The sequence below is a fragment of the Rana temporaria genome, chromosome 1 (assembly GCF_905171775.1).
Source record: "Rana temporaria chromosome 1, aRanTem1.1, whole genome shotgun sequence".
Taxonomy (NCBI): Eukaryota; Metazoa; Chordata; class Amphibia; order Anura; family Ranidae; genus Rana; species Rana temporaria.
In genome coordinates this window covers 317,817,201-317,838,619 of record NC_053489.1, presented here as the reverse complement: position 1 = coordinate 317,838,619, position 21,419 = coordinate 317,817,201, and the positions used below count along the sequence as shown (strand labels likewise).

General features: G+C 44.9%; 1 protein-coding gene across 1 annotated transcript in view; it reads left to right on the top strand.

The window, feature by feature from the left end:
* Window positions 1–21,419, top strand: part of FOCAD (focadhesin) — a 268,287-nt gene that overhangs the window by 231,179 nt on the left and 15,689 nt on the right. Inside the window, exons 36-38 of the mRNA XM_040359573.1 lie at window positions 13,438–13,566; window positions 15,273–15,388; window positions 16,442–16,702. Coding sequence (XP_040215507.1) covers window positions 13,438–13,566; window positions 15,273–15,388; window positions 16,442–16,702 — 506 coding nt within the window. The remainder of the gene's footprint in view (window positions 1–13,437; window positions 13,567–15,272; window positions 15,389–16,441; window positions 16,703–21,419) is intronic.

Below are 21,419 nucleotides of genomic sequence, written 5' to 3'. Positions count from 1 at the left end.
AAAGGCATCTATGCTCTCAAACTACCAGCCAGAAGAGGGGACTTTGACAAAATCCTATTACAAAAAGAAAAGTGGTGGATTTTTACTTTAAAATCCCTTGCCCCGCAGGGATGAATGTGGAGCTGAATATGCAATTTTTTTTTGAATAATTAAAAGTCTGTTCCACATTGGTCCACAGCGCTGGTGTCTACTAGGTAAATGTCACTTCAAATGAGATAATAACATATTTGTAACAAACCTTTATGCACCTCCTATAACTGGGAGGAGCATCGAGGAGTATGTACATAGCGCTGCTCCATATAGTGTTCCCCACTAAAATGCAATGTAGAAACCTAGGGAGCATCATATGTGACATTTGAAATGTGCCTTTTGAATTGGTTTTTAAATGTGAAGTCATTATCCCTTTTACATGAATACGGGATGTGTAATGAAAGGCAATATTCTATGCTCATTGCTGCCATTTATCCTTGGGCCAGCAATACGCAAGAAGTATGTACAGAAATGACTTTTTATGTAGTATTGGATTAATCATCTGTCAAGGCAACGTGACAACCCTCACATAAGGGAGAAATCTATTCGTTATAACTCCCTGATTGTTTGTAAAATCTATTACAATGAGGAGTAGGCGTGCACAGATAGGATATAGGGGAGCGATGCACGCCCCCTCCTCTCCGTCCAGACGAAGCTACGTGATCACGTTTGCGAAACACGTTGACGTCACGCAGCTCCAGGACCCCCGCTAGCTATTTCCCGGCCTATTGGGAGATACATAGAGGCTTGGCTTTAATGTGACACCATACGGCAATATGTGCCCGACATACGGGAGAAAGGACTGCATCAATCCACCCACCACCCAGCAGTAGTGTATCAAGACAGAGTATACTTCGGTGCATGGGGCACATCCCACCTTGGATGAGTCTGCACAGCATAACCCTATGACACACGGAGGTGGTAAGGTGGAATACATTTTCCTTTGTCGGACAGCTGTTTGAGTGTTGGTGTACTGTGCTGTGCACCGCTACGAGGATTTTCAATAGACACCCAAGTCTCACAGACAATTGGACTAACCGGAAGGGTACCCGCCGTTAGTAGCGACACTCAATAGCAGGCAACACACAGCAGATCAACTCAGTTACTGCACTCACTCCTGTATGGGAGAACTACTGGTTATTCAGTGACTCACTGTTCAATAGATGCCAGGCTTTGGAACATTTGGAATTATCCATATACAGAGGGAAACTCTATTTTTGAATAGCATCTCTGTACATAATTGTCCAATTACTGCGACTATCTGCAGCATTTACGTATAAGGACTGCCACGAGTTTGTTGCTCCTGCCACACCTGTACAGCGTCACACCTATCAGTAATTGGTCATCAGTATCCAAGCTCCATCATTACATAACCGTTATTCCCTAACTATCCCCCGCAGGGACGCACTTGTTGATTGTTCCCTATACACATATCATTGTTATTATTTAATTAAGATACACAGGGCCAGATTCAGCAAAGAATTACGCCGGCGTATCCATAGATACGCCACGTCAATTCAAAGCTGCGCCGGCGTATCTACTTTCTGTATTCAGAAAGCAAGATACGCCGACATTAGCCTAAGATCCGACTGGCGTAATTCTCTTACGCCGTCGTATCTTAGGGTGCATTCTCACGCTGGCCGCTAGGTGGCGTTTTCGGCGTAGAGTATGCAAATTACCTAGTTACGCCGATTCACAAACGTACGTGCGCCCGGCGGTAGTTTTTTACGTCGTTTGCGTAAGGCTTTTTTGGCGTAACGTTGCTCCTGCTATTAGGTGGCGCAGCCAATGTTAAGTATGGACGTCGTTCCCGCTTCGAAATTTGAATTTTTTACGTCGTTTGCGTAAGTCGTTTGCGAATAGGGCTGGACGTAATTTACGTTCACGTCGAAACCAATACGTCGTTGCAGCGTACTTGGGAGGAATGCACACTGGGATATGTACACGGACGGCGCATGCGCCGTTCGTAAAAAACGTCAATCACGTCGGGTCATCACACATTAACATAAAACACGCCCCCCTTCCACATTTGAGTTACGCGTGCTTACGCCGGCCCCATTTACGCTACGCCGCTGCCGCAACTTACGGAGCAAGTGCTTTGTGAATACTGCACTTGCTCCTGTAAGTTGCGTTGGGGTAGCGTAAATAAGATACGCTGCACCGCCGTAACTATGCGCGCCCCTACCTGAATATAGCCCACAGTGTTTTTCCATTTGGGATCCCAACAAATGCGGATATCTAGGCGTCCGGACTGCTTTTGTTTATTTTGTTTTATGTTAGTCTATGTCTTTATGTTTTGTTTGTTTGCACTTTTACAATAAACTTTGTTTATTTGCAAAAGGTGATGATGTCTGCGCTGTAAATGATTACCACTGTGGGCAGGGGAGAGAGGAAGGTGAGGGGAAGGTGAGGGGGGGGGGGGAGAATTAAGGTTAAAGGGGGAGGGGGGGTTGAAGTCAGGTGGGTCTCTGGAGCAGTAATGAAATCACAAAAATGGTAGAGGTGCAGTTGCAAAGTGGTGATTAAATCAACATAAACTAGACAAAACTGTGCATATCGCTGAAGAGGACTGAGAAAAAACTACAGTACATATATCTGACAGTCCCAAGTTAGATGAAAAAAAGAACCCAATTCCAAAAAGTGCTGTTGCAAGAAAGCATACTGAGTAAATAATCAAAAATAAAGTTCCAAAGCCAATGCTGAATGAAGATGTGCGGGAAAATCAAATCCAAATGAATGAAGATGTGCGGGAAAATCAAATCCAAACAAGTGCGCCCACACCGTTAGTGATCCAAGCAGCTTACCTCCTGGTTATCATTCAACAACCCCAAAAATGGGTGCTCTGGCCTTTCATTTGGTGGGGATCTTCCTGGTAAGTCTCAGTAGTTGGTCATGTATGGAAAATATATAATAATAAAGATAATGTGGCGTGATGCTGGTATCACATAAATAAAACAAAGGGGGAGCTCTATATAGGATGGATGGAAACTCACACAACTTACACGCTGTGTAGAGATGGAGTGCTTGTCTCCACGAGCGCCGAGCTCGTCTCCCTAAATTCTCCTGTACAACTTTTCTTCCCTAGATGTCCACGGAGCAGATGGCTCATGCGAAGGCAGAGGGGGTGGAGGAAGGAGAAGAAAGGGGGCACATTGCGTGATTCCGTATAAAAACAATTTAATTAAAGCATAAAACAATCTTAAAAGACTCACATGTAGCAGCAGTGGTAATCATTCACAGCACAGACATCATCACCTTTTGCAAATTATCTTTTATTGTCTAATTAGGATAGACTTTCTTTGTCTGCTGCAGTGTTCCCATTCACGTCCCACATTCCCCTCTCCCCCATTCACCTATCCAAGACAGCGCAGGAGTTTCACCCAGTCTCGAAACTTTGTTTATTGGTGCAACACTTGCCAGCATTTAGAAGCTAGTTTTTGTGATTGGCTATTTGTAGCATTATGCTGTAATTTTATCTACCGTATTTTCCGGCGTATAAGACGACTTTTTGGATGCAAAAAAATGCATCCAAAGTCGGGGGTCGTCTTATACGCCGGGTACGGTCTCCGTGCAGCTGCGATCGTCATAATTTCAAAGCTGCGCGCCGTCTTCTCAGCGCGTCTTCGCTGTCCTGTGATAGGCGGAACAGAAATCTTCCCAGCAGCGCCTCTGTTCTGTTTTCCGCCTATCACGGATGCCTTCTCATCCTCGGACGAGATGAGAAGGCATCCGTGATTGGCGGAACATAGAACAGAGGCGCTACTGGGAAAATTTGTGTTCTGCCAATCTGTGGCGTAGCGTATGGGGGGGCAGGGGGTGCTGTGGCCCCGGGCAAAAAATTTAGGGGGGCGAAATTCCGTGCGGCTTGTCTCCTAATTTTTATTTCCAGTGTCCCCCCGATCTCTGGCCGCCATGTTTAATGTCCGGCGCCCTGTGATTGTGTGTATGGGGGTCATGTGCGGCGTGGGGCTGGCCAGTCCGCGATCCGCACATGACCCCCATATGCCCAATCAGAGTGCGCCGGGAAACATTGAACATGGCAGCGGGAGACAAGCACTGGAAAGGAACCCGCCGGCGCTGTCTCCTCCTCCGCCTGTCCCTGTGGTGCAGCTCTGTGTGTGGAGCGGGGCTCGGTGGAGATGGGACCGGCTGGAGCATGGATGGCCTCGGGTGGATGACGCTGACTGGCGGGGACTCCAACACAGTGGAGCGCCTAGTACTCGGCTCAGTAGAGATGGCACTCGGAGCATGGATGGAGGTGCAGCGTCTAACACCATGGAGCGCGCTGCGGGTTAATGGCGCTGGCGGGGAGTCAGGACAGAGACAGAGGTAAGGAGGACTCAGAGGATGGATTTGCACACAGCTGTGGGGAGGGGTGTGTGAGTAGTACAGGAAGTAGGACGCAGACTGTAGGTGTCGGGGGTCAGTGTATGTTTTGGGGGGGTCAGTATATGTTTTGGTGGTCAGTGTATGTGTCGGAGGTCAGTGTAGCTGTCAGGTAGGTGTCGGGGGTCAGTGTAGGTGTCGGGGGTCAGTGTAGGTGTCGGGGGTCAGTGTAGGGGGTCAGTGTAGGTGTCGGGGGTCAGTGTAGGTGTCGGGGGTCAGTGTAGGTGTCGGGGGTCAGTGTAGGTGTCAGGGGTCAGTGTATGTGTCGGGTAGGTGTCAGGGGTCAGTGTATGTGTCGGGTAGGTGTCGGGGGTCAGTGTAGGTGTCGGGGTCAGTGTAGGTGTGGGGGGTCAGTGTAGGTGTCGGATAGGTGTCGGGGGTCAGTGTATGTGTTGGGGGTCAGTGTAGGTGTCGGGGGTCAGTGTAGGTGTCGGGGGTCAGTGTAGGTGGCAGGTAGGTGTCGGGGGTCAGTGTAGCTTTCGGGTAGGTGTTGGGGGTCAGTGTAGGTGTCGGGGGTCAGTGTAGGTGTCTGGGGTCAGTGTATGTGTCGGGTAGGTGTCGGGGGTCAGTGTAGCTGTCGGGGGTCAGTGTAGCTGTCGGGGGTCAGTGTAGCTGTCGGGGGTCAGTGTATGTGTTGGGGGTCAGTGTATGTGTCGGGTGTCAGTGTATGTGTCGGGTAGGTGTCAGGGGTCAGTGTAGGTGTCGGGTTTCAGTGTAGGTGTCGGGGGTCAGTGTAGCTTTCGGGTAGGTGTCGGGGTCAGTGTAGGTGTCGGGGGTCAGTGTATGTGTCGGGTAGGTGTCGGGGGTCAGTGTAGCTGTCGGGGGTCAGTGTATGAGTTGGGGGTCAGTGTATGTGTCGGGTAGGTGTCAGGGGTCAGTGTAGGTGTTGGGTAGGTGTCGGGGGTCAGTGTAGGTGTCGGGTAGCTGTCGGGGGTCAGTGTAGCTGTCGGGGGTCAGTGTAGCTGTCGGGGGTCAGTGTATGTGTTGGGGGTCAGTGTATGTGTCGGGTGTCAGTGTATGTGTCGGGTAGGTGTCGGGGGTCAGTGTAGGTGTCGGGGGTCAGTGTAGCTGTCGGGGGTCAGTGTATGTGTTGGGGGTCAGTGTATGTGTTGGGGGTCAGTGTATGTGTCGGGTGTCAGTGTATGTGTCGGGTAGGTGTCAGGGGTCAGTGTAGGTCTCGGGTTTCAGTGTAGGTGTTGGGGGTCAGTGTATGTGTTGGGGGTCAGTGTATGTGTTGGGGGTCAGTGTATGTGTTGGGGGTCAGTGTATGTGTCGGGTGTCAGTGTATGTGTCGGGTAGGTGTCAGGGGTCAGTGTAGGTCTCGGGTTTCAGTGTAGGTGTTGGGGGTCAGTGTAGGTGTCGGGGGTCAGTGTATGTGTCTGGTAGGTGTCAGGGGTCAGTGTAGGTGTTGGGTAGGTGTCGGGGGTCAGTGTAGGTGTCGGGTAGCTGTCGGGGGTCAGTGTAGCTGTCGGGGGTCAGTGTATGTGTCGGGGGTCAGTGTATGTGTCGGGGGTCAGTGTATGTGTCGGGTGTCAGTGTATGTGTCGGGTAGGTGTCAGGGGTCAGTGTAGGTGTTGGGTAGGTGTCAGGGGTCAGTGTAGGTGTCGGGGGTCAGTGTAGGTGTCGGGGGTCAGTGTAGGTGTCGGGGGTCAGTGTAGGTGTCGGGGGTCAGTGTAGCTGTCGGGGGTCAGTGTAGCTGTCGGGGGTCAGTGTAGCTGTCGGGGGTCAGTGTATGTGTCGGGGGTCAGTGTATGTGTCGGGTGTCAGTGTATGTGTCGGGTAGGTGTCAGGGGTCAGTGTAGGTGTTGGGTAGGTGTCAGGGGTCAGTGTAGGTGTTGGGTAGGTGTCAGGGGTCAGTGTAGGTGTCGGGGGTCAGTGTAGGTGTCGGGGGTAAGTGTAGCTGTCGGGGGTCAGTGTAGCTGTCGGGGGTCAGTGTAGCTGTCGGGGGTCAGTGTAGCTGTCGGGGGTCAGTGTATGTGTCGGGTGTCAGTGTATGTGTCGGGTAGGTGTCAGGGGTCAGTGTAGGTGTTGGGTAGGTGTCGGGGGTCAGTGTAGGTGTCGGGGGTCAGTGTAGGTGTCGGGGGTCAGGTCACATATGTTCAAAAAATGGAAAGAGTGCAGCGCTTATGTGGTTAAAACCATGTGTGAAATAAATGTTATACCTTGAAATGTAAACAAATGATATGTGAAAAATGTATTAAAAGGAAAACTAATGCAGAGTCCAAAAAGAACACAACATAGTCCGTGAAGAGTTAATTCCAAAAGCAAATCCGTGAAGGGTTAACTCCCAAAAAGACACATTGCTTGCCAAGAAAGTGAAGATAGAGTTCTGTGAATAATAAGTCCCAAAATTCTCTGGCAATACCCTGGTTTATTTTGGGACTTATTATTCACCAAACTTTATCTTCACTTTCTTGGCAAGCAATGTGTCTTTTTGGGAGTTAACCCTTCACGGATTTGCTTTTGGAATTAACTCTTCACGGACTATGTTGTGTTCTTTTTGGACTCTGCATTAGTTTTCCTTTTATTACATTTTTCACATATCATTTGTTTACATTTCAAGGTATAACATTTATTTCAAACATGGTTTTAACCACATAAGCGCTGCACTCTTTCCATTTTTTGAGATCTATCCTAAGTTTTTTTTTTGTAGTGAACTTAAGTGCCAGCTGCTTTCTTATACACTTTTATCATCATTTTTTTTATTATCTTCTTAAATTAGCGCAGCGTTTGCCTTAGGGCTTTTTTTTTCTAAGGTCAGGGTAAAGTGGTTCAGGGTGGGGTGCCAACAATCCTTGCACCAGCCCTGGTGGTCAGGGTAGTGGTCAGTTAGTGGTCAGTGTGTGGGTTAGTGGTCAGTGTATAGTGTAGTGGTCAGTGTGTGTGTGTTAGTGGTCAGTGTGTGTGTTAGTGGTCAGTGTGTGTGTTAGTGGTCAGTGTATAGTGGTTAGTGGTCAGTGTGTGTGTGTGTGTTAGTGGTCAGTGTGTGTGTGTGTTAGTGGTCAGTGTGTGGGTTAGTGGTCAGTGTATAGTGGTCAGTGTGCAGTGTGGTGGTGTGTGGGTTAGTGGTCAGTGTATAGTGGTTAGTGGTCAGTGTGTGTGTGTGTGTTAGTGGTCAGTGTGTGTGTGTGTTAGTGGTCAGTGTGTGGGTTAGTGGTCAGTGTGTGGGTTAGTGGTCAGTGTATAGTGGTCAGTGTGCAGTGTGGTGGTGTGTGGGTTAGTGGTCAGTGTATAGTGTAGTGGTCAGTGTGTGGGTTAGTGGTCAGTGTATAGTGTAGTGGTGTGTGGGTTAGTGGTCAGTGTATAGTGTAGTGGTCAGTGTGTGGGTTAGTGGTCAGTGTATAGTGTATAGTGTAGTGGTGTGTGGGTTAGTGGTCAGTGTATAGTGTAGTGGTCAGTGTATAGTGTAGTGGTCAGTGTGTGGGTTAGTGGTCAGTGTATAGTGGTCAGTGTGCAGTGTGGTGGTGTGTGGGTTAGTGGTCAGTGTATAGTGTAGTGGTCAGTGTGTGGGTTAGTGGTCAGTGTATAGTGTAGTGGTGTGTGGGTTAGTGGTCAGTGTATAGTGTAGTGGTGTGTGGGTTAGTGGTCAGTGTATAGTGTAGTGGTCAGTGTGTGGGTTAGTGGTCAGTGTGCAGTGTGGTGGTGTGTGGGTTAGTGGTCAATGTATAGTGGTCAGTGTGCAGTGTGGTGGTGTGTGGGTTAGTGGTCAGTGTGTGGGTTAGTGGTCAGTGTATAGTGGTCAGTGTGCAGTGTGGTGGTGTGTGGGTTAGTGGTCAGTGTATAGTGTAGTGGTCAGTGTGTGGGTTAGTGGTCAGTGTATAGTGTAGTGGTGTGTGGGTTAGTGGTCAGTGTATAGTGTAGTGGTCAGTGTGTGGGTTAGTGGTCAGTGTATAGTGTAGTGGTGTGTGGGTTAGTGGTCAGTGTATAGTGTAGTGGTCAGTGTGTGGGTTAGTGGTCAGTGTATAGTGTAGTGGTGTGTGGGTTAGTGGTCAGTGTATAGTGTAGTGGTCAGTGTGTGGGTTAGTGGTCAGTGTATAGTGTAGTGGTGTGTGGGTTAGTGGTCAGTGTATAGTGTAGTGGTGTGTGGGTTAGTGGTCAGTGTATAGTGTAGTGGTGTGTGGGTTAGTGGTCAGTGTATAGTGTAGTGGTCAGTGTGTGGGTTAGTGGTCAGTGTATAGTGTAGTGGTCAGTGTGTGGGTTAGTGGTCAGTGTATAGTGTAGTGGTGTGTGGGTTAGTGGTCAGTGTATAGTGTAGTGGTCAGTGTGTGGGTTAGTGGTCATTGTGTGGGTTAGTGGTCAGTGTATAGTGGTCAGTGTGCAGTGTGGTGGTGTGTGGGTTAGTGGTCAGTGTATAGTGTAGTGGTCAGTGTGTGGGTTAGTGGTCAGTGTATAGTGGGCAGTGTGGTGGTGTGTGGGTTAGTGGTCAGTGTGTGGGTTAGTGGTCAGTGTGCAGTGTGGTGGTGTGTGGGTTAGTGGTCAGTGTATAGTGTAGTGGTCAGTGTGTGGGTTAGTGGTCAGTGTGTGGGTTAGTGGTCAGTGTATAGTGTGCAGTGTGGTGGTGTGTGGGTTAGTGGTCAGTGTATAGTGTAGTGGTCAGTGTGTGGGTTAGTGGTCAGTGTGTGGGTTAGTGGTCAGTGTATAGTGGTCAGTGTGCAGTGTGGTGGTGTGTGGGTTAGTGGTCAGTGTATAGTGGTCAGTGTGCAGTGTGGTGGTGTGTGGGTTAGTGGTCAGTGTGTGGGTTAGTGGTCAGTGTGTGGGTTAGTGGTCAGTGTGTGGGTTAGTGGTCAGTGTGTGGGTTAGTGGTCAGTGTATAGTGGTCAGTGTGCAGTGTGGTGGTGTGTGGGTTAGTGGTCAGTGTATAGTGTAGTGGTCAGTGTGTGGGTTAGTGGTCAGTGTATAGTGTATAGTGTAGTGGTGTGTGGGTTAGTGGTCAGTGTATAGTGTAGTGGTCAGTGTGTGGGTTAGTGGTCAGTGTATAGTGTAGTGGTGTGTGGGTTAGTGGTCAGTGTATAGTGTAGTGGTGTGTGGGTTAGTGGTCAGTGTATAGTGTAGTGGTCAGTGTGTGGGTTAGTGGTCAGTGTATAGTGTAGTGGTCAGTGTGTGGGTTAGTGGTCAGTGTATAGTGTAGTGGTGTGTGGGTTAGTGGTCAGTGTATAGTGTAGTGGTCAGTGTGTGGGTTAGTGGTCATTGTGTGGGTTAGTGGTCAGTGTATAGTGGTTAGTGGTCAGTGCATAGTGTAGTGGTCAGTGTGTGGGTTAGTGGTCAGTGTATAGTGGGCAGTGTGGTGGTGTGTGGGTTAGTGGTCAGTGTGTGGGTTAGTGGTCAGTGTATAGTGGTCAGTGTGCAGTGTGGTGGTGTGTGGGTTAGTGGTCAGTGTATAGTGTAGTGGTCAGTGTGTGGGTTAGTGGTCAGTGTATAGTGGTCAGTGTGCAGTGTGGTGATGTGTGGGTTAGTGGTCAGTGTGTGGGTTAGTGGTCAGTGTGTGGGTTAGTGGTCAGTGTATAGTGGTCAGTGTGCAGTGTGGTGGTGTGTGGGTTAGTGGTCAGTGTATAGTGTAGTGGTCAGTGTGTGGGTTAGTGGTCAGTGTATAGTGTAGTGGTCAGTGTTTACTGCATACTTACTAGTGTAGTGGCCAATGTAGGAATCGGGTAGGTCAGTGTAGTGGACAGGTAGGTAAGTGTAATGGTCAGTCTAGAAATCATGTAGGTCCATGTAGAGGTTAGTGTAGTGGTCAGTATAGGAATCGGGCTGGTCAGTACTATTGTAAGAAGGGAAGGGACTCAAAAAAGTCCGCAGGTTAGGGGGGGGGGCGCAAATTTCTTGCCTTGCCCCGGGCGCTGACAACCCTAGCTACGCCACTGCTGCCAATCACAGGACACGCTGAGAAGACGGCGCGCGGCTTTGAAATTATGACGATCGCAGCTGCACGGAGACTCTCACCGGCCTGCAAAACGTGAGTGATGGCACAGTGGGGGGGAAAGTGGGGGCATGTAATGTGATGGGGAAAGTGGGGGCATGTAATGTGATGGCACTGTGGGGGCATGCAATGTGATGGCACTGTGGGGGCATGCAATGTGATGGCACTGTGGGGGCATTTAATGTGATGGCACTGTGGGGGCATTTAATGTGATGGCACTGTGGGGGAAAGTAATGTGATGGCACTGGGGGGGCATGTAATGTGATGGCACTGTGGGGGCATGCAATGTGATGGCACTGTGGGGGCATGCAATGTGATGGCACTGTGGGGGCATGCAATGTGATGGCACTGTGGGGGAAAGTAATGTGATGGCACTGTGGGGGCATTTAATGTGATGGCACTGTGGGGGCATTTAATGTGATGGCACTGTGGGGGCATGTAATGGCACAGTGGGGGCATGTAATGGCAAAGTGGGGGCAGGTAATGGCACAGTGGGGCTTGAAAAAAAGGGGGTAGTCTTATACAGTGAGTATATCCCAAAACCAAAATTTTTCCTGGAAAATTAGGGGGTCGTCTTATACGCCGGAAAATACGGTACCTAAGGATTTTCATATAATAAATTCAATATATTGTCTATAAATACCCTGATTATTGTCCGTTACTGCCTATAGTACACCCTTATATCCCCGGGGGTCTCTCTGCTTCTTTGAGTTTCCCTGAGTGATACAATCCACTTTTTTGCATGTACGCTTTTAGCTACGGCGGTAGCCTCCTATAGGAGGAGTGACTACTAACAGGGTCCTTAGGTATACCAAGCAGCATATCAGTAGGGGTACGTTCAACTTTTGTTGGTTTATATAGGATCTAAACACACCTGAACTCATCCTTGTTGGTGATTTGTAGCTGCCAAGGAATCACTTCTAAAAAAAAAATCATCCATTTGACATAGACTAGGGCATGGGTGCTCAACCTGTGGCTCTCCAGCTGTTGCAGAACTTCAAGTCCCATCATGCCTCTGCCTTTGGGAGTCATGCTTGTAACAGTCAGTAGCTTGCAATGCCTCATGGGAATTGTAGTTATGAAACAGCTGGAGAGCCACAGGTTGAGCACCCATGGACTAGGGGGTTAAGAAGGCCAAGATATGTTTCTGCATGCTCTTGAATGTGTTTACTAGTGTGTATGGGGTGTTATTATCACCTTGCAAAATAGGTATCTTCAAAGGGAAACATTTTCATAAAACATGGTTTGTAAAATCGCCTTGTACGCTTTGGCTGTTTTATACATTTGGGCTTGTTCCATTGCAGTTTAAACACATATAAAATGTTAGTATTGCATTGTTCAGCAGTATTCCTGTCATTTTACAGTTGAACTGGTGAACTCTAAAATAATTTTTTGAATACGTGACTTAATTGTGCAGTTTGTTGCTGTATCACAATTCTTACTACTTTTTTAGGTGGTGTGTCTGTTATTTTGTTTTTGGAAGTGACAGTGGAAAAACTCCTTAGGTATTTAAGTGCACTTAATAATGGTCACACGGCCTTGCATGTTTAAGCCACACCCTTTGTTTTCCAGAATGTTTAAGTTGACAGTTACGGAAGTCAGTATGGTTTCCTTTGACCTGACCACAGCTTACCAACTGTACTTGATAAGTCACTGCAGGCATGCTCTAGGAGAAATGTTTGAAAGAGAGCCATAATGCTTTATTTCATAGCTCAGCATTAGTCTGAATTTAAAGTTCCAGTGCACAGCTTTTTTTTTTTCTTCTTTTTCTTTTTTTTTGACTAGATGATTCCTTCCTTTGTCAATAATCAGCCTGTGTGCTGGCTCAGGTATCAGGTAAATACAAAGGTTACACTCCAAAGAGTGTGATTCCTCAAGTGGGACTTTAAATTTGGGTGACTGTTAAACCTCAAAAAAATATATAATACCAAAAGGTTCATAAGACGTTTTTATTGAAAAACATATGAAAGGCTGCTATTAGCTATACAAAGCACATCCAAGTGACTATAGGCACAAAAGGGAAAGAAATATACAGGCGCAATTCACAGTTAACCTTTTAACAAAAAATAATAAATGCACATTTTGCTGCAGGTAAAAAAACGTGCATTTATTATTATTTATTTATTGTAAAGCATTGCACCAGCGATCAGTAGATTGTTGGTGCCATGCAGGTCTCCTGCAGACCTGTCAGTGTATCTGCTTCCTCATACCTTGTACAAGAAAGCCAATACATTCTGACAGGAAGACTCAATGAACTACCACGTGCTAACAGCGCCATGGTAGTTTGTTGAAAACTACAAGCCAACAGCCGCAAAGGCTGCTGGACCTTGTAGTTTTCCATTCATGGAGGACTGTGAATGAATGACGTGGGCGGACGGAGCCCCTCTCAGCCACGTTTTTTTTTTACTGAGAACACTCCCGCTAGCTGTAAGATTGGGGAGCCGGGGGCGTGGGGGCCAGTCCGTTTGTTACATGTTACACCCTGAATTTGGATGTAACATGTTATGAAAGGTGGACTTATCCCTTAAGGTAAGATGTTAAAGTAGTAGTAAAGTTAGTTTATTTTACTTGCAGGTCAGCCTGTAATAAGGCTTACCTGTAGGTACTGTAAATATATCCTAAACGTGCACTATTTAGGAAATGTTTACTTGTGTAGCAGCCGACAACGTCACCGGCACCTGCGCTTTGATGGAACGGCATGCTTGTGCCGTTCCTTCAGAGCTTTGTGCTTTAAACCATGACAGTGACGTCATTGTGGCTCGGCCATTCAAAGGACAGGGGCCCTCGAACTCAGAAAGAAGATTAGGTGAAGATGGAAGCCCTGTCAGCAGTGACAGCACACCACTGGAAGGCTTTGTTTTAAGGCAAGTTTCACATAATATGGTGGTATGCAATGCATACTAGCCCATTATAACATTGCCTTGCAGGGGAAAAGTCTTTTTTTTTTGTATTATTATTATTTACGACAGTTCAAAGAGAGGCAGCACCTCTAATGTGTAATGTAATGTGCTCATCTCTCTGTCACTCTGCATTCTCTGTTTTCAAATAAGAAATAAGTAAAATTCTTTGGTATGTTATGTTACTTTTTGTATCACTCATTGTAGGTCCTGAACTGATCCCTACTTCTCTGGTCAAGGTGTGCATGTCTTCAATCGCTGCAGCAGCTGATGGATATCAGTATCCTCCTATCAACTGGGCATCCATTCTTGCTCCACTAATGAGGCTCAATTTTGGTAATTTAGAATTTACAGATACAGTAGAACCTTTCTGATGAAATATTGCCCGTGTTACCCTTAGTAATCCACAATAACTAATCAGCTAGTGTCATTGAAATTGATGGTAGATGGGGTAAACATAGATTGTGGTTCTGAAATAGAAATGAGTGAGAATATATTATACTTGTGTATTTATTATTTTGTATGCAGCATATTCATTACCAGCAACACTCCTCCTGAGGAAGCCATTGTTGGTAAAACATGTTGAGGACGGCATTAGTGTAGCCCTTATGGAGAGATCCCAAACTCACTACTATCATTAGGCCGGGTTCAAAATTAAAAAAAATAATAATATGGTTGCATACTTGTGCATATCTTTAACCACTTCAATACAGGGCATTTTCACCCCCTTCCTGCCCAGACCATTTTTTAGTTTTCAGCGCTGTCGCACTTTGAATGACAATTGCGTGGTTATGCAACACTGTTCCCAAATGAAACTGTTATGTTTTTTTCCCCATAACTAGAGCTTTCTTTTGGTGGTTTCTTTTCGCTGCGGTTTTTATTTTTTGCCCTTTAAACAAAAGAAAATCGTCAATTTTGAAAAAAACACTATTTTTTACTTTTTGCTATAATAAACATCACAATTTAAAAAAATATTTTTTTTCCTCAATTTAGGCCGATACGTATTCTTCTACATACTTTTGGTAAAAAAAAATCACTAAGCGTATATTGATTGGTTTGCGCAATAGTTATAGCATCTACAAAATAGGGGATAGATTTATGGCATTTTTATTTATTTTTATTTTTTTACTAGTGGCGATCAGTGATTTTTATTGTGACTGTAACATTGCGACGGACATATCGGACACTTTTGACACATTTTTGGGACCATTCACATTTATACAGCGATCAGTGCTATAAAAATGCCCTGATAACTGTGTAAATGTGACTGGCAGGGAAGAGCTAACACTAGGGGGCGATCAAGGGGTTAATTATGTGTCCAAGGGAGTGATTCTAACTGTAGGGGACTCACAAGGGGAAGAGACAGATCTGTGTTCCTCTGTACTGGGAACACACCATCGGTCTCCTCTTACCTGACAGGACATAGATCTGTGTGTTTACACACACAGATCCACGGCCCTGCTGTGTTCACGGGCAATCATGGGTGCCCGGCAGACATCGCCTAGACGGCGGGGCAGCCCAGGAAGTCATATGATGCCCACTCAGGATAGGAGATCCCTCCTGCAGCCGTCATATGACAATACGCGGGTAATAAAGTGGTTAAATTAATACTTTTGTTGAAGCACTTTTTGATTTTATTACAGCACTCAGTATTTTTGGTATGAGTCTATCAGCATGGCACATCTTGACTTTGCAGAGGGCCTCTTCTGTGCACAGCCCTCTTCAGATCGCCCCACAGATTTTCAATTGGATTCAGGTCTGGGCTCTGGATGGGCCATTCCAAAATTGTAATCTACTTCTGGTGTCTGTGGCACTCTCTCTAATTTATAGTTTCATGACCAGTGGACAGTGTGATATTTGTTAAGCTAAAAGTTTTAAAATAATGAGTAGTACATTATTAGTTAGATATGCTAGTAATAGTATTGTTAGTTTTAGTGAAAATATATTATGCACAAACATCTGTCACTATTTATTTTCTTACATAGTGCCTTTGCTGATTCTTGGGTGGTTTACCGAGTTTGTTTTACTGTATTTTTTAACAGGTGAAGAAATTCAGAAACTATGTGTGCAGATAGCAGTGACTCAGGCCGAGTCCTCCCAGAATGCAGCTGTTCTCCTTGGAATGTGGCTGGTTCCACCCTTAGTTTACAGTCTTACTGTGAGTTTTTCCTTCCTGTTCACTGTTAGGACCCAAAATTGCAGTGATATTATTGTGCACACAAACTAAAATATTTAAAATATAAAGATGAACATCAGACAAACCACTAAACACACAAAGGAAATACATACCCATATTTATCAGCGTATAACACGCACCCTAACTTTAAGAGGGAAATTTCAGGGAAAAAACTTTCCACACCCCCCTGCGTATAACACGCAGGCACAGTTTACCCTCTATTTTCATGGTAAAAAATAGAGTGTTATACGCCAATAAATAAAGTATATTAAATTAATTACTACATATATTAAATTAATTTACCACTGTACATTTTCACATATTAACAGCATTTACATTTGAAGGAATGTAATCGTTTTTGTTAATTTCCCTTTACATACAGATAACACATATATTAATAATATGATCACAAACCTACCTACACTGTGTAGTAAAACATTTAGTGCACTGGAAACGTCATTTTTAATCTTAAAGCGGGAGTTCACCCATAAAACAATTTTTCCCCTTAGATGGATGCTCGTTTTGTCTAGGGGAATCGGCTAGTTGTTTTAAAATATGAGCTGTACTTACCGTTTTCGAGATGCATCCTCTCCGTCGCTTCCGGGTATGGGTCTTCGGGAGCGGGCGTTCCTTCTTGATTGACAGTCTTCCGAGAGGCTTCCGACGGTCGCATCCATCGCTAGTAGCCGAAAGAAGCCCAAGGTCGGTGCGGCTCTATCGGAAAATCGTGACGCGATGGATGCGACCGTCGGAAGCCTCTCGGAAGACTGTCAATCAAAATAGGAACGCCCAGTCCCGCAGCCCATATCCGGAAGCGGCGGAGAAGATGCATCTCGTAAACGGTAAGTACAGCTCATATTTTAAAACAACTAGCCGATTCCCCTAGACAAAACGAGCATCCATCTAAGGGTAAAAAGTGTTATGTACGGGTGAACCCCCGCTTTAAAAACTAGTACATAGTGCAATCTAATGGAAATCTTGTGCTTTAATGAATTCTTGTGTCCCTAATGTGGGATTTATTTGTTTGCATTATAGGTGCATACCTGTTCCTACCTGCTTACCTCACTATCTCTGTGGATTAAGCATGTCTCTGAAGATAAGCTCCAATCCTTTGCAGATGTATTCATGATTGCACCGTTTGAGGCACAAAAAAAGACCTACAACAAAGAGATGTCCAGGAATATTCTGCTGGGCCTGACCCAGGCTATGAAGCTCCCCAACCCCTCTCAGGCCTGCTGGAGTTTTCTGTGCAAAACCACAGAGAGGATCTATCAGCTGTTACCAGATGTCATCCAGGTACACACAGCTCTATTTAGTGCATTTATATTCTAGTTGCTTTAAAGTGGAGTTTCCATCCCAACATTTTTTATCATTATTGTGCTCATTAGACCTAAAAAAGTAAAAAAAAATATATATATATATATATATATTTTTTTTACTCATCTGGAAATGCCTGTTGCTATGCGGTCCCAGGAAATCTGCATTTGAAATCACCTAGGATCCTGACATCATCTCCCTCTAATGCTCCTGGGAAATATGTGTCATCATTTCCCAGGAAGCAGTGCGCTGTGCAATTATCACTCCCCATCCAAGACTTCCAGGAAGTAAGTGCCTGTAGGCTTCACAATGCCCACAAGCAAAATGACAACGGTGTGGACATAGTTTTATAAACTATCTTTTTTGAATATCTATGCGGATCGGCGGCGGATTGTAAAATAGTAAGTGACCGGATTTATATTATAAAAACGCAGGATGAAAGGACATACATTTAAAAAATGCTAATTGTGGTTGGAACTCCGCTTTAAGCTTTATAAACCAACTAAATGCAAAAATATAAGTTCAACCCTTGACACCTATGTACCTCAAAGGAAGGATATTGGTGATCTTTATTTCCAGCTGTAAGAAAGGCATTTTCCAGGGAAATGGAGATTGTTCACTGTCTTTCCACAATTAGGGAAGATTTTTTCCTGAATCTTTAAGTAATAAAAATAGTTTGTGTCATCTGCGTCCTCCTTGCAAGCAAATAAACTGTGACATAAATATGCTCATAAAGTGTCATCCTATACAAATATAAGATAGCACCGCAGATACAATCTTGCTGATCATGCTCTGAGCCAAAATGTAGAGATGTGGGAGGTTAGGATCTCCTTCTTCTTATTATACAGAGGACTCAGAAGTAGAGGTGCAGGTTCCATTATCCTAAAACAAATCTATGTGTTTGCTTCTAACAATTGTAGCAAATGTTGAATAAAGAATTATAGAAACTGTTTTTGGCCCAGCTTTCTTCCTAAGCAAACTGCAGATGCCAGAGGTGGGCTAAACAAGGATAAAGCATGACTTCCTTTGACATTTTTTAGACCATTTTTTAAAGGGAATCTGCTTGGAAGCAAAATTCTAGTGGAAGCCTTGGCTGAAAGCTGTAATTACCCGATAGTTCCAGGGAAATGTAGTTAAATTGAATTCACTTTATTGCAAGCTCTGGCACAGAACTAGTATGTGGCCCAGGAGTTAAGATGGTCATAGATGGATTGTTTTTATTTTTTGACCAGCCAGCTGATCAAAAAAACAAACTGATTCTCTCTTCCACACATTGGAGGTGGATGGGGGAATCCCTTAGCTGCACTATTGTATTCTGGCAGAGGGACTCCTACACTGCCAGAATACACTGATCAACGCTGCACCCAATTGGAAATATACAGACAGTCCTGTTTGGAAGGAGTCAATCAATAGATCAACTCCTCACAAACAGAAATGGGCATACATGGAACAAAATTTGGCTGATATATATTTTTTTTGATCCATGTATGGCCAGCTTTAGAGAGCAGTAGCTTTCATATGAGGCTTCTTTCAAAGGTCTTTTTTTTTTTTTCATGATTTTTTTACTGTTGCCTCAGGCGCCCGAGCCAGGTCAGCCACGTTACCACCTATTTTTAAAAAGATTTTTTATGAAATATTCCCTAATGAACCTAAAGCGTAATGGGGGGGGGGGGGAATTCAATAAATCCCTACCAATACTTCTCTGGCCCTACGGCCCTTGAAAATACCCTGTAGCAGATTCAACTCCCTGTCACTTGTTTTAATAAGTTTACTAAAAAGTGCGTCAGATTCAGGTAGCTCCTAATAGCCCCACATTTCCAAAGTGGGGCTAATAATGTAGCAAGTTAAACAGTTACCTCTAGTTTGGAGGTAATGAATCTAGAGGTAATTAAGGCCTCCTCTAACACAATGGCTCTGTGGCAGTGATTCCCCCATCAACATATATATATATATATATATATATATATATATATATATTAGTGCTGTCAAACGATTAAAATTTTTAATCGCGATTAATCGCATTAATGTCATAGTTAACTCACGATTAATCTATCTAATTTATGACGAATTTCCCCACAAATATCGCACAATTCTGCAAGTGATTATAATTTATGATCGCTGTTTTCTAGCTGATCTAAAACCATTTTTGACATAAAGGGACACTTTTGGACAATCTACAGTTTTCAGGCAGAAAGAATAGTTTTTATTTTATAAAAGTACATGTAGGACACTGGGCAGACCACTAGGGACAAGGGGGGTGTGTATTTTTTACATACAGTTCTGTAATCTATAAGATTACAGTATACTGTGTGTATTGTGTTTGTTTACTTTTTTGAATTTGGCGCCGTTCTCCGCTCCCGTGCGTCGTAACGTCGCAGGGAACGGAGATCGGCAGCACACAGACACTGTGAATCGAGCGAGGAGGACCCGCCAAGCGAGGAGGACCCGCCAAGCAAGGAGGACCCGCTCGATCACACAGCGGGGTGGCATCGCCGATCACACAGCGGGGTGGCATCGCTGGATCCAGGGACAAGGTGAGTAACTTGCCTGTGAATCCAGCGAGAAGGTAAGCCGCGCCGCTGCACACTCTGCACGTCCACCCCGAGCCCCCCCGCGTTAATCGCGCGACAAAAATATTGACGGCGTTAACATGGGTTTGCGTTAACACCGTTAATATCGCGTTTAACGCACAGCCCTAATATATATATATATATATATATATATATATATATATATATATATACAGTGATGAAAATAAGTATTTGAACACCCTGCTATTTTGCAAGTTCTCCCACTTGGAAATCATGGAGGGGTCTGAAATTGTTATCGTAGGTGCATGTCCACTGTGAGAGACATAATCAAAAAAAAAAAAAAACAGCAATCACAATGTATGATTTTTTTAACTATTTATTTGTATGATACAGCTGCAAATAAGTATTTGAACACCTGAGAAAATCAATGTTAATATTTGGTACAGTAGCCTTTGTTTGCAATTACAGAGGTCAAACGTTTCTTGTAGTTTTTCACCAGGTTTGCACACACTGGAGGAGGGATTTTGGCCCACTCCTCCACACAGATCTTCTCTAGATCAGTCAGGTTTCTGGGCTGTCGCTGAGAAACACGGAGTTTGAGCTCCCTCCAAAGATTCTCTATTGGGTTTAGGTCTGGAGACTGGCTAGGCCACGCCAGAACCTTGATATGCTTCTTACAGAGCCACTCCTTGGTTATCCTGGCTGTGTGCTTCGGGTCATTGTCATGTTGGAAGACCCAGCCTCGACCCATCTTCAAAGCTCTAACTGAGGGAAGGAGGTTGTTGCCCAAAATCTTGCAATACATGGCCCGGTCATCCTCTCCTTAATACAGTGCAGTCGCCCTGTCCCATGTGCAGAAAAACACCCCCAAAGCATGATGCTACCACCCCCATGCTTCACAGTAGGGATGGTGTTCTTGGGATGGTACTCATCATTCTTCTTCCTCCAAACACGGTTAGTGGAATTATGACCAAAAAGTTCTATTTTGGTCTCATCTGACCACATGACTTTCTCCCATGACTCCTCTGGATCATCCAAATGGTCATTGGCAAACTTAAGACGGGCCTTGACATGTGCTGGTTTAAGTAGGGGAACCTTCCCTGCCATGCATGATTTCAAACCATGACGTCTTAGTGTATTACCAACAGTAACCTTGGAAACCGTGGTCCCAGCTCTTTTCAGGTCATTGACCAGCTCCTCCCGTGTAGTCCTGGGCTGATTTCTCACCTTTCTTAGGATCATTGAGACCCCACGAGGTGAGATTTTGCATGGAGCCCCAGTCCGAGGGAGATTGACAGTCATGTTTAGCTTCTTCCATTTTCTAATGATTGCTCCAACAGTGGACCTTTTTTCACCAAGCTGCTTGGCAATTTCCCCGTAGCCCTTTCCAGCCTTGTGGAGGTGTACAATTTTGTCTCTAGTGTCTTTGGACAGCTCTTTGGTCTTGGCCATGTTAGTAGTTGGATTCTTACTGATTGTATGGGGTGGACAGGTGTCTTTATGCAGCTAATGACCTCAAACAGGTGCATCTAATTTAGGATAATAAATGGAGTGGAGGTGGACATTTTAAAGGCAGACTAACAGGTCTTTGAGGGTCAGAATTCTAGCTGATAGACAGGTGTTCAAATACTTATTTGCAGCTGTATCATACAAATAAATAGTTAAAAAATCATAAATTGTGATTTCTGGATTTCTTTTTTTTTGATTAGCATAAATGGAACATCTCAGTGTGATTTCCAGAAGTTGCCAACACCCCTGGTAAACAGGAAAATGTGGAGAGACCCCCTAAATGGGGCTTTAAAGGCAACAAAAATATATAGTAGTCATAGTAGTCAAAAAATGAAGTATTTTAATATACAAAGTAGAAATTATACAAAATGAAAATTATACATATAAATTGTTTAAAAACAGTACATGGATGGATGTCATTGAAAAGTAACGTCCATGAAGACGTACACGGCCCTACGCGTTTCGGATTACCCTTCATCAGGGGCCGAAATGTGTGTAGTCAACATATATAGGAACCACTTTTCTAAAAAACAGAAAAAATACATATGTTACAAATATTACAAAAATGAAAAATGGCAATAAATACATCAAAAGGTGCAGATAAAAACACATACCACTCACAGCGTTTAATCAACCCTGCGCATCCCAGAAAAAGG